The sequence below is a fragment of the Gopherus evgoodei genome, chromosome 15, assembly GCF_007399415.2.
Source record: "Gopherus evgoodei ecotype Sinaloan lineage chromosome 15, rGopEvg1_v1.p, whole genome shotgun sequence".
Taxonomy (NCBI): domain Eukaryota; kingdom Metazoa; phylum Chordata; order Testudines; family Testudinidae; genus Gopherus; species Gopherus evgoodei.
In genome coordinates, this window is record NC_044336.1 from 817,145 (window position 1) to 830,726 (window position 13,582).

The 13,582-nt window shown below is 47.7% G+C and overlaps 2 protein-coding genes across 8 annotated transcripts in view; both read right to left on the reverse strand.

Moving 5' to 3' along the window:
- Positions 1-13,360, reverse strand: part of LOC115635670 (zinc finger protein 436-like) — a 340,481-nt gene extending 327,121 nt beyond the window's left edge. Inside the window, exon 1 of the mRNA XM_030534760.1 lies at positions 13,313-13,360. The gene's annotated coding sequence lies outside the window, so the exon portion shown is untranslated. The remainder of the gene's footprint in view (positions 1-13,312) is intronic.
- LOC115635683 (zinc finger protein 239-like) overlaps positions 4,358-13,582 on the reverse strand; it is an 811,791-nt gene continuing 802,566 nt past the window's right edge. Inside the window, exons 1-5 of one of the 7 annotated variants that reach the window (XM_030534803.1) lie at positions 13,419-13,504; positions 12,677-12,810; positions 12,350-12,464; positions 10,679-10,792; positions 4,358-6,869 (exon numbers count right to left, since the gene is read on the reverse strand). In XM_030534803.1, the coding sequence (XP_030390663.1) occupies positions 5,767-6,869; positions 10,679-10,792; positions 12,350-12,383 (1,251 nt within the window). In that variant the 5' untranslated portion in view covers positions 12,384-12,464; positions 12,677-12,810; positions 13,419-13,504 and the 3' untranslated portion in view covers positions 4,358-5,766. The other 6 variants (XM_030534802.1, XM_030534804.1, XM_030534801.1 and 3 more) reach the window with 6 other exon arrangements.

The following is a 13,582-nucleotide window of genomic DNA, read 5'->3' on the forward strand; positions in this document are numbered from 1 at the left end:
TGACTATTATCATTAAGGCCATGTCTACACTACCCGCCTGATCAGCAGGTAGTAATCAATCTATTGGGGATCGATTTATCGTGTCTTGTCTAGACGTGATAAATCGATCCCTGAATCGATGCCCGTACTCCACCTCAGCAGGAGGAGTAAGCGGAGTCGACAGGGGAGCCACAGCAGTTGACTTGCCGCCATGAGGACGGCCAGGTAAGTCGAACTAAGATACTTCGACTTTAGCTGAAGTTGCATATCTTAGATCGATCCCCCCCCCCCCCAAGTGTAGACCAGCCCTAAGTCCAGTCTGTCTAGGTGGCAAGATAGGCTGGACAGTCTAAGGAGAATGTCTATGACTCCATGGTAAGACTCTGGTACAATGATCCAGGAGTAACATTTGTTACTGGTTTGGTGAAATCTAATTCTAGAACACAGTTCCAGTTTGGGGTGTCTGCCCAGTTTTCTGACAGTCTGCCCTGAGATTAGCACTCATAGTTATGAGCCACTCCAGACAGCGTGACAATTGTTTTCTTGTTGTTTTCTTGTTCTCCCTCATCTGCCTACCTCTTCCCCCTGTTGTCTCTTAGCAAAGACTGTCCTTTTGTTCTATGTGCAAACAGTGTTTAGCACCATGGGGTGCTGGTTCATGACTAGGGCTCCTACTTGTTATGGCAATACAAATAATAAATAATAACTATAGATTATTACAGGGATGGTTGTAGCTGCTGGCTGTGCTCAGTGGATGCTGGGGCTCCATGTGCATTCCATTCCCCAATTTCAGTTTTGTTGATTGTCACCAAAATGAACAGGGTTCTGCCCACTGCTGCCTAGAACAAACCCTGAAATGTGGAACTGATTGGATGTAGTGCTGAGAAGTTAGGACCTTACATCCAAACAGAGAAATGCCATCCAATTAAATGTAGGACCTGGCTTCACACAACCAATGAAACTCCCTCCCTAGCTCCCCACAGGAGGGATTCTTTTTTTTTTCCTGAAAAGTAGGAATGAACCAGAGACCTTGCAGGACTCTGGGCAGTCCTTGGGGTCAGAAGCCCATCATCTCTGGGGCTTTTTTATTAGGGGAACCCCCGAGACAATCTCAGATTCCCACAGAATCTCCCCTCCTCGGCACTCATGAAATCTCATTTCCATCCTAACCTGCTACCTTCAAGGAGTGGGAAGGGGCAGCCATGCTATGCAGACACCTCCTTAAAAAGCCTCACCTAGGCAGGACACCTGGCCAGTAACATCTGCAGAGGACAGGTAACCTTGCTGTGCCACTCTAGGGTCTCCGCCTGCTTTTATGACTCCTATCGCTGTAATATCTAAGCACCTCACAAACATTAATGGATTTATGCACACAACCCCTGGCCAGGCTTATTTCCCCCATTTTGGAAAACTGAGGCACAGAGGGGTTGGTTTTGGGTTGGGGAAAAGCTCTGTACCTTAGCAGCTCCTACTGAAAGGTGTGTAGAGAACTTTAGGGACTCTGTCATCGTTTGTACAGCACCAGTGCAGTTCCCTGAAATTAGGCCTAAGGGAGGTTATCACACGCAGGACAATGTCGCTTCACCTGGGGTGAAGTGTCTTGGGTGAGTTGCTACCATTGCCCCCAATGACTTCCCCATGTGAGAGTCTGGAGATCATCCTGGTGATATGGATACCACATTCAAGTCAAATAAATCTGCACTAAGGACTTGCCTGTAAATGGAGAGACTCCTCATCACCTCTGCAAGCTGCAGACTAGGAACAGAGAACACAGGGAAAAACACCTAAACATCACCATCTGAGAGTCCTCAAACATTTATGAACACAAACCAAACCTTAATTTAATGACAGCTAAATACACATCCCACCACCCAAAAAAGTAACCACATGGGAATGAGAAGGAAAGTCTGCATTCTGCCACTTCCCCATCCCCTACAGTGCTGACAGTAACTTGCACCCCTGTGCAAAACTGTAATGGCAGTCTCATGACAGCAGATTGGCACACAGTCTTGGACTGGACTGAAAAAAGTGTGCGGTGGTGGGGCAGGTCTATCATAATGTGGGAGCAGCGGCCTTCGTAAGACAGTACTGAAAGTGCACCCCTCAGCAATTCATCTTGGTTTAACTTTCATTGTGTTTTTCATCCAGGTCTGACTCCTTGCAACTCCTCCATTGTGACTGTCACATATCCTACACATGTAACATTATTCTATTTTAACATCTCAGAGGCTACCATTAAGGTTTCACATAAGATCACAAGTTGGATGAAGCTGGGGTACATTTGGCTGCTTAGTATGTCTTGGAGACTGAAGTGGATCCCTTGTGGAGTATCTCTTCATGCTCAACATCTGCACACAGGCTATCTCTACACCTAGGTGATTCTCTGAGTGCTGCTTCCCAGCCTCCCATTGCAGAGTCCCAGGCAAATCCAGCTGCAGTTTAGAGCTGGGGTACCTGTAGAATATGAGCTGTATGGTGCCCATGTCTGGGGATTTCAGCAACCCACTTAGTGCCCAAGGCAGACAGCAAAAGAAAGCAGCAAGCCTGGGACATGCAGTCTCAATAGGGAAGCATAAATTTCAGTCTCTTCTGAATAATGCCAATACTCAGCTCTTAAATACATCTTTCAACATGCTTTAGAAAGGAGATGAGAGTCATCTCCATTTTATAGATGGGGACATGACTTACCATAAGTCACCGAGCAGCCCTACAGCAGAGCCAAGACTAGAACCCTTGCTTCCTGAGTTCTAGTCCAGCATGCTACACAATAGGCCCCATTGTTCTGAGAAGACAATAGCAGTTAGCTGTTATTGCTTGTATATAGCAGCTGAGTAATAATCCCATTGAGAGGCTATATAAACACTTTCCATCCAGTCTCTAACAGCTCTTTACACAGGTGGCTAGGGGCTCACAGATGGGGAAAATGAAGCCCAGGACTCATAAGCCAGTCAGTACCAAGGCAGGCCTTGCACTCAAAGCTTTTGCCACTTCACTCAGGGATGTCACAACTACTGTAAAGTCCTCGGGCATGCTTTGTTCTCCATCTCTGACAAATTACATCACTGCAGGGTAGAGACATCATTATTATTATTATTATTATACAGCTTTTTACAGCTGTTAAAGCCAGAATGACCCTACTGACCATCTAATCTGAACTCCTGCATAACACAAGCCATAGAACCTCACCCAATGATTCCTGCATCCAGCACAGTCACTTTTTGGTTGATTTTAGTTTTCCCCTGCATGAAAGCAAGAGCCCGTTTAACAGAGAACTGCTGACTTTAACAAAATTCAAGAAATTAAATAATAACAAAGAACATTTTGAAACACTCTACAAAAGGCAAGAACCATGCCCTAAAACAGCTAATGAGCTGAACAGATGATGGACAGAAACAGGATGAAACTTGAGGGGGGAGGGATAGCTCAGTGGTTTGAACATTGGCCTGCTAAACCCAGGGCTGTGAGTTTAATCCTTCAGGGGACCACTTAGGGATCTGGGGCAAAATCAGTACTTGGTCCTACTAGTGAAGGCAGGGGGCTGGACTCAATGACCTTTCAAGGTCCCTTCTAGTTCTAGGAGATGGGTATATCTCCATGTAAAATCTGCTGAAAAGCTAGTGTGATCTACCAATGGCATTTAGCACCTGTTGTATGAGTCCCACTATTTAAAACATTAGCTCCAGTTTCCTCTAAGCTGTGCACATACACACACAGATCCTACACACAGCAAAACACCACACGCACAAAAATTTGCACAGAAGAATTTTTTTGCACACACAGCCTATCAAAAATTAGAAAGAACATTGCTTGGCTCCTATGTTCAGTGCAACTCAAAAGGGAGGTGAAAAGGTGAATTTAATCAATCTTTTATGTTTCCCCTATCCTAGGAGCACTTGACCCCAGATGCAGGTTAGACCAGCCTGACTTGTATGGGTTACCAGTGCCCCCAAAGGGTCAGTGCAGCAGCCAGAGGCTGTCAGGGTATAGTGTAGCCATGTCTCTGCACCACCCACAGAGAGGGTAGGTGGTATAGAAGTTGCTACTCTGCCTCCACACCAACCAATGCTGTGTTAGGCTGGCTTTAGGGCATCTTTGTGCTGGCAGAGTTGGCACCAATTTTCCTCAAACCAGGGGAAAACTTGCTCCAATCGTGTTCTCTGGAGTTGATGGGCCCCTTGGGAAAAGTGTTTTAATGAGAGACTTGAGGCATGACTCAGAGATATATGGAAACTGTGAGCTGGAGGGTGTCCAGACCTCAAACATTGGGCAATGCGCCATGCACAACATGCACCCAGAGGCCAATGCTGCAGGCTTCTCAGTCACCTGGCTGCAGTCCCTCTGGGTTCTCAATAAACACACAGAGACACACACACACACATACAGTAACCAAAGCTTCTTTACTAGGGCAGGCAGAAAATGGAAAGAGTGCAGACAGCCCCGATACAGAGCTCCTGCAGAAATTACCTGGTCACATCCTCAGCTAGTGTAAATCAACCATGCTCCATTGGTGTCAAAGCTACACTGATTTACACCCACTGAGGTTCTGGCCCAGCATGTTTGAATAAGTTTGTGGCCAGATTGTGTAATTACAGTGTTTCTTCTTGCCCATGTGGACAGGCAAATAAACAAGTTAGAGGCCCATATTCTAGCGTAGGCATGTTCCAGGCTTCAAGCTGGGCTTGTTAACAGGGTTTTGATGGCCCCCACCTGCAAGGAAAAACTGTGTTGTAGACACCAGGCCCCATCTACACAACATTTATCACTCAGGTCCCAGTTACAGCACAGATTCCCCTCACCTGACTTTAACATGGTCATAAGGTGTCTAGTTATGTCCTTGAACACAGTCTGAAGCCTGAGCTTTTTAACCCATTTAGGGAAGATTGGATAAGGTTCCATTTTCACTACAACCTGCGACTGCGTTGTCGCTGGGTCACCTGGGTTAGGGATGTTACTGTGGGGCTAAGACCAAATGTGATTCCCAGCTGCGTTTAGACATGGGGCCCTGTGAGTTAGTTACAGACAGGAAACAGAGGAATCCTTCCCTGGGCCATCCAATCAGATCCTGAGCATTACTTGCCCCTTGGGTCTCCATGGATACATGAGAAGTGTCCCTTCAAATACATGCCAGCACACAGGAGATCAGCCTGATGTCTGGTTTGGCTTTGCCTCTGTGTCATCTGGCCACCTCTCCTCCTGTAGCTTTGCAGGCCCCCAACCAGCTGGCACCTCCTGGAGACTTGCTGAGACACAACACACTCATGTCCAGATCTCCCTGGCTCTGGGGGTGTTTCACTGACTGGACAGCTCAGATTCACAGTTTTTTCCTTTACCTCTGTACATTCTCTCAGGGATTCTCCTGGGTCCTCTTCAATCCAGTGACTGGACAGAGGGGAAAGAGAGAGAGAGGAAGACGAGGAGACCACCAGGGAAAGAGGAAAATAAGGGCCAGTCTTTTCTAATTGTTAATATGTGCATTAATCGAGACAACCTATCTGAGAGTGGAGCCCCATCATGCCTGATGCCATACTGACACCTGGTGAGATCTAGCCCCTGCCTGAAACAGCTCAAACACCATAGTCCTTCTCCAGGCAGCTCCGTTCAGTGACAGACTGGACAAGGTCTCTGAATGAATAACAAGAGACCAAACACCCAGGCTTTCTGAGGGCCCTTTCCAACACCCAGCACCTCAAAGGATCCACAGCTGCCTGATCTGGTTCCCAGACCTATCTTCAGGCCTCACGTAAGCAGCAGCTAAGCTCCAGAAGGGAAATCGGCAGCTGGTGTCTATCACAGGTGGATCCTCTGATGTCGAATCAGAGCAGAGCTCACAGTGAAGCTTTTCCCACAGTCGGTGCATTTGTAGGGTTTCTCTCCGGTGTGGGTCCTCAGATGATTGATGAGGGATGAGCTCTGCTTGAAGCTCTTCCCGCAGTCAGGGCATTTGTAGGGCTTCTCTCCAGTGTGGATCCTCTGGTGCTTGATAAGGGATGAGCTCTCAAAGAAGTTTTTCCCACACTCGGTGCATTTGTAGGGCATCTCTCCAGTGTGGCTCCTCTGGTGCCTGATAAGGGCTGAGCTCTCGAAGAAGGTTTTACCACACTCGGTGCATTTGTAGGGTTTCTCTCCTGTGTGGGTTCTCTGGTGTCTAAGGAAGGAGGAGCAGTAACTGAAGCTTTTCCCACACTCAGTGCAATTGTAGGGGCCCTCTCCCATGTGGGCTCTCTGATGTGTGTTAAGGTTCGAGCTCCGATTGAAGCTCTTCCCACAGTCGAGGCATTTATAGGGTCTCTCTCCTGTGTGGATTCTCTGGTGAACAATAAGATCTGAGCTCCAGCTGAAGCTTTTTCCACATTTTGTACACTTGTAGGGCTTCTCTCCCACGTGCAGCCGCTGATGTTTCACCAGGTGTGAGCTTTGGCTGAAGCTTTTCCCACACTCAGTGCATTTATAGGGCTTATCTCCTGTGTGGATCCTCTGATGTGCATTACGATTTGAGCTTCGTGTGAAACTTTTCCCACAGTCGAGGCATTTGTAAGGTTTCTCCCCCGTGTGCAGTCTCTGATGGATTAGCAGCTCTGACCTCCAAGAAAAGGTTTTCTCACACTCAGTGCATGTTTTCTGGGTTCCTGACTTCTCTGTTCTCCAGTTGATGCTGATATTGTTGAATTCTTTAAAATCTTCTCCCTGGTGAGTGGATATCCCTAGTCTCTCATCTGGGTGGTTTTCCTGCTGCCTCTCCAGTCCACACTGACTCTCACAGGCTTCTCCAAGTTCAGGGCTCTGGAAAATGTTCTCTTCAGTGCTTCCCAGCAACATCATGTCCAATTCCACCATCTCAGGACTTTCCTGCTCCAGATTCTCCTCCTCATGCTCACTCCCCATCCCATCATCTGTGAATCAGAGAGAGAATCCAGACAGGAGTCACTCCCTGTACCCAGGGAAAAGGGAATCATTGAAAGGGGAATGGGAATGGGGAGGTGGGTACAACAGAAGGGCTAAATGCTGACGGTGAGATCCACCAAGGTACTTAGGTGCCTAAACCCCAGGTCCCAGTTTTGGCTTCACTGCAATTCACAAACTGCCTGCTGAACCCTGCAGTCACCTAACCTCACTCGACACTGAAGTTTTTTAAAATTAAAGTTCCCTGGATCCCTATGTTCTTGCCTTTGGCCATGTGCATGGCTGCCTCATTCTAGGCATCTGGATGCTCATCTCCCACCGAAGCCCCAGAGTGACCAGTGAACCAGGGGAAGACAGGTTTTCAGCCATCTACATGAATGTGGCACCCAATCCAGTAGATGGCCCCCAAGATTGGATCCTATTCAAAATCCCAGCCAGCAGAGGACGTTGCGATAATACCTACTTTATAGCTTTTAGCTCAATAGTTAGCGCACTCAGCTGGGATATGGGAGACTCCAGTTCAATTCCCCTCACCTCAGGAGGAGAAAGAATTTGAACAGGGGGTCTCCCACCTTTCAGAAGGGTTCTCCAGCCACTCAGCTCTGGGATATTCTGATTGGCAGTGGCAGGAGGTGCTCTTTCCATCTCTCCCATTGGAGCTGCTGCACTCTGGATAAATTATGAAAGTTACGGCAGCAAGGGCACTGGACCCAGAGTCTCACAGGTGGATGCCTGGGGAGGAATAGCTCAGTGGTTTGAGCATTGGCCTGCTAAACCCAGGGTTTGTAAGTTCAATCCTTGAGGGGCCATTTAGGGCAAAAAAATTCTGTCTGAACATTGGTCCCTCTTTGAGCAGCGGGCTGGACTAGATGATCTTCTGAGGTCCCTTCCAACCCTAATATTCTATGCCCTGACCACAGACTCTGTCTCGTGTTTGTATGTGCTCTCATTCTCTTGCTCCCTCCCCAACAATTGTTTAAGTATTTATCCATAGTGGAATAGTCATTGGGCCACAGAAAAAGAGAAAGAATGACTCTATAGTCCAGTGGTTAGGGCACTGAGATGTGAGACCCAGGCTCCAACCGTTCTTCAGCCAGCTTCACCATGAGAGATGGAGGGAGCCCCACCTCCAACTATCCCACAGCTCAGTGGTTAGCACACCCTCCTGAGACATGGGAGATCCCTATGCAAATCCTTTTGCCCTCTCTAGCAGAGGGGAAACTGAACCTCCATCTTCCACATCCCAGGGGAGTGCTCTAACCAGTGGTCTAAAGGTGGAGGTTTTGGGTAAAGTGAGAGAAGCACCTACCTCATTGCCCCAAGAAACAGCTTAGGCTTCTGAGCCACTGACTCCAGGAGAGGGGTTCCCATTGGTGCATCACTAGGCACCTCCCAGCAGCCTGGACTCTATCTCTGAGAGAGGGGTGGGGCTTAGCACACACCCCTCTGGTTGGCATCTTCCATTGGTGAGCTCAGCTGAGGTGCTAGCATTTGTGGATCCCAATTTTAGGCACCTATCTCAAACCATTCATTGCACAGGGAAACTCAGCACCTAACTCAGGCTTTGTGATACAAAAGGAGCACTTAAAGATGATAAAGTCATTGCGAAGAAACTAAATGGATTCTTTGCTTCAGTCTTCACGGCTGAGGAAGTTAGGGAGATTCCCAAACCTGAGCTGGCTTTTGTGGGTAACAAATCTGAGGAACTGTCACAGATTGAAGTGTCACTAGAGGAAGTTTTGGAATTAATTGATAAACTCAACAATAACAAGTCACTGGGACCAGATGGCATTCACCCAAGAGTTCGGAAAGAACTCAAATGTGAAGTTGCGGAACTATTAACTAAGATTTGTAACCTGTCTCTTAAATCGGCTTCAGTATCTAGTGACTGGAAGTTAGCTAATGTAACGCCAATATTTAAAAAGGGCTCTAGAGGTGATCCTGGCAATTACAGACCGGTAAGTCTAATGTCGGTACCTGGCAAATCAATCAAAAGAATAGTTAAGAATAAAATTGTAAGACACATAGAAAAACAAATTGTTGAGCAATAGTCAACATGGTTTCTATAAGGGAAATTGTGTCTTACTAATCTATTAGAGTTCTTTGAAGGGGTCAACAAACATGTGGACAAGGGGGATCCAGTGGACGTAGTATACTTAGATTTCCAGAAAGCCTTTGACAAGATCCCTCACCAAAGGCTGTCACGTAAATTAACCTGTCATGGGATAAAAGGGAAGGTCCTTTCATGGATTGAAAACTGGTGAAAAGATAGGGAACAAAGGGTAGAAATTAATGGTAAATGCTCAGAATGGAAAGGGGTAACTAGTGGTGTTCCCCAAGGGTCAGTCCTAGGACCAATCCCATTCAATGTATTCATAAAATGATCTGGAGAAAGGGGTAAACCGTGAGATGGCAAAGTTTGCAGATAAACTGCTCAAGGTAGTTAAGACCAAAGCAGACTGTGAAGAACTTCAAAAAGATCTCACAAAACTAAGTGATTGGGCAACAAAATGGCAAATGAAATTTAATGTGGATAAATGTAAAGTAACGCACACTGGAAAAAATAACCCCAACTATACATACAATATGATGGCAGCTAATTTAGCTACAACGAGTCAGGAAAAAGATCTTGGAGTCATCGTGGACAGTTCTCTGAAGATGTCCACGCAGTGTGCAGAGGCGGTCAAAAAAGCAAACAGAATGTTAGGAATCATTAAAAAGGGGATAGAGAATAAGACTGAGAATATATTATTGCCCTTATATAAATCCATGGTATGCCCACATCTTGAATACTGTGTACAGATGTGGTCTCCTCACCGCAAAAAAGATATACTGTCACTAGAAAATGTTCAGAAAAGGGCAACTAAAAAGATTAGGGGTTTGGAGAGGGTCCCATATGAGAAAAGATTAAGGAGGCTAGGACTCTTCAGCTTGGAAAGGAGGAGACTAAGGGGGGATATGATAGAAGTATATAAAATCATGAGTGATGTGGAGAAAGTGGATAAGCAAAAGTTATTTACTTATTCCCATAATACAAGAACTAGGGGTCACCAAATGAAATTAATAGGCAGCAGGTTTAAAACAAATAAAAGGAAGTTCTTCTTCACGCAGCGCACAGTCAACTTGTGGAACTCCTTACCTGAGGAGGTTGTGAAGGCTAGGACTATAACAGCGTTTAAAACTGGATAAATTCATGGTGGTTAAGTCCATAAATGGCTATTAGCCAGGATGGGTGAGGAATGGTGTCCCTAGCCTCTGTTTGTCAGAGGATGGAGATGGATGGCAGGGGAGAGATCACTTGATCATTGCCTGTTAGGTTCACTTCCTCTGGGGCACCTGGCATTGGCCACTGTCAGTAGACAGATATTGGGCTAGATGGACCTTTGGTCTGACCCGGGACAGCCATTCTTATGTTATGTTCTTATGTGAATCACAATACTGTTCCTGCAATTTACTAGCTGCCTAAAAGTTAGGCCCTGTGATGCCCAGCATTGCAATGCCTAAGTCCCTTCATGGATCCCAACCTGAATCCCCCCCAAGCCCTTCCTCAGAGGAGAGAGAGGAGGTGACCAATCCTGCTTCCACAATCCATCCGTACATTCAGGAAAGAGAATTATTGCCAGGTATTAGTCAGGCTGGGCGAGAGGCTGTGGGTGACGTCTGCTGTGAGGGGATATGACACCTGCTGGGGACAATCCTGACCCAAAGGCAGAACTGGGGAGCTCACGGGGTCTTTGTAGGAATCTTGTTAGCGCCATTTGCAAATGGTTTCTTACTTGGCTTAATACTAACCCCTCACCTGTGGGGGCTACTCTCAGGATCTCCCATTCCTTAGCAGCGTGGGGATCTGGGATACCCAGCTCTTCCACTGTTTCCATCCGAGAGATCACGTTGGGTTTAGGAATCGGAAAGTCTACTCAGGAGAAAGGAAAGAGGAGAGATCAGAGTTTGTCACACATTCATTAAATAGATGCTACTAAAAAGCTCCATAATTTTAATCAAGTCCCTTCTCTTGCTGCCGGTGGTGAACTCAGGTAAACCTGTAACAGAGGAGGAAATGCTCTTGGAGACCCTTTGGGATAGTTAGAGGTCTAGTGAGCAGCATTCATCCTGAACACTGAATGAGGCAGGATCTTGTGCAAAAAACTCTGTGATCATGCATAAGAGGGCTGAACCTAATCCTGGCATTTCCTAACTTTTGAGTGCTTGATTTTGCAATCTTAATAACATTCTTTTAACATATTTTTGTATTATACATCCTAGGGGTTTTTTGTAATAAAAAAAAATCAAAGAAATTCCATCTTTTGCAACCATACTGGTAATTTTCTGCAGCTGATAACTTTTTGTCAAAACTGGCTGCATTTTCACATAGACGATGAAAAGCATCTCTCCAACCTTATGGCCATTGCCTCCAAGCATGGGAAATTTCCAGGGCTTTGGAGCGGAGCCTGGAGCTGGAGCACAGAGCAGCTCTGGAGCAGTGGAGCTGCAGGTTTTTGCCTGGAGCTGGAGCAGAGCTGGAGCACATCTCCAAAGCCCTGGAAATTTAAGCCTGAACAGTTAGTTTGTTAATAAGCAACTGAAGATGGAAAGTGATAATAGAAAATGTTAGGCAAATTTAATAGGGCTTGTCTTCCTTCAGACAAAAAGTGTGGTCTTAACTCAAGTTAGGCACCTCAGGTTAACTAACAAGATAAAATGAGTGAAGGTAGGCTGTAGTGTTCACAGGACTTAGTAGCTCAAGGCTGTCATTAAGCTCCCACATAGACTTTAACTCAGGGTAAGAACACACCTTTTTCATAGTGAAGATGCACCCACAGGGGTCACTATCACTCCATCCAAAAGGATGATGAGCCCATATGGAGGCAGTGTGGGCCAATGGATTGGACATTAGCCTATGAATATGTATACGACGAGCTCGGGGTGTGATTCCCCTGCTCGTGGACGCATCCTCGTGCTAGCTCTCATTGAGCTAGTGCCAGTATAAACAGCAGTGTAGCCACAGTAGCCTAGGTAATGGCAGCAGAGCCATGGATACAGACCCACCAGTTTGTACGTGGCTGGGTTCAGCCATGTTTCTGCTGCTGCTATCATGGCTACATTGCTACTTCTACTCACCCTAGCTCAACGAGAACTAGCAGGAATATGTGTACACGTGCAGGAGAACCACACCCCTAGCTTGTTGTGTAGACATAGCCTATGATGCAGAAGACCTGAGTTCTATTCCGAGCCCTGCGAATGATGTGGCCTGTTTCTAGGGCAATTCACTTGCCCTCTAGGTGCTTCTGTTTCCCTTCTCATGCTTTGAGCATCTTTCCAGTCAGACGGTGAGCTCTTCAGAGCAGGGTCTTCCTCTCCCCATGTGCATGCTGGGACCCTGATCTCGGTGCTGCTCTGACCACAAATAACTGAAGCTGACTCAGGCACTTCAGAGATCTCCCCATTCTTGTGAGAAGAAAGGAAGTCTTACCCAGCAATATCAGGGACTCATAGTTCTCCTGCATGACGTCTCTCTGACCTGGGTCCCGAAGTTCCCACTGCCCCTTGGTGAAATACAGAGCCACCTTCTCGAAGGTCACCAGCCCCTGAAACAGCAAGTATCTCCTGCATTAGAACAATCCCACCTGCTCAGACATAGGAACTGCAAGCTGGCAGCTCCACTCCCTTTGATCAGGAATCAGGCTGTTTTTCTTATTCTAGCGGAGCTCTTTGTCCAGCATTGGACAACTGACTCTATGATGCTTTCCCGTTGTCACATGAATGAAACCCCCAGTGTCTCCCTCGTGAATGCACACACCTCTTGAAGGAACCTGAACCAGGGAATGTCTCTTTGCTGTGCCAGCGACAATTCCACAGTTCTGCTCCCCTATTTCTTCCCCTGTGTGGCCTCCTCCAGACCCTCTGTCCTCTCCTCTTCTGGTCTCCTTGCTCCTGGGAGCAGAGGGGACCCCTTTTCAGACTAAGCAGGGCTAAGAGGTGCAGCCAGAAAAGCCCTGGTGATGTTCGAACACTATCCACTCTCCCAGGGCCAGGATTGGTTCCCATGGGCCCTGCACATCAGACAGACAATATCTTCTCTGGATTTTTGATCTGTCTTCATTTTCTACCCCAGCCTCACTGCAAGAACTGGAGTAAATCTGCCCCGGGATGCTGCAGTGAATGGAGCTGGGCAGGGCTGGGAGTAGAGAACCTCCCCCTCCCCACTTATTGCTCCTGCTGCCCCTTCCAGTTTCTCCCCCGTCTCCCTCCTGCCCCCTCTCCCCTCCACTCGGTCCCAGGCCCGGCTCGGGAGAGGCAGGGGGCAGGGAGGGCAGCAGCTCTGGGACTCGCAGACCCCCGCCCCCCGGGAGCAGAGCTGGGGCGAGGAGGGGCCGCTGGTGCAGAGTCACTTTCCTGCCCGGCCCCAGCCCTTCCCCCGGGTCTCACCCCTCACCTGCAGGCTCCGGCTCAGGGGCTGGTGTCGGCAGCGCCCGGGGCTGCCATCCCCCGGAGAAAGTCACCCCGAGCTGGGCACAGAGAGGCGGTAGGGAAGGACTCACCCCGTTGGGGAGTGGCAGCGGCTCAGCCCGAGCTCCCGGATGCACCAGCGGCTGCCTCTGACCCAGGAAGTTCAGCCTCCAAAATGGTGAGCCCAAATGAGGCTGAGAGGAGAGACATAAGCAGCTTTTCCTCCCTTCCCAGTGACAAGAGTCCTCTAGTGTGG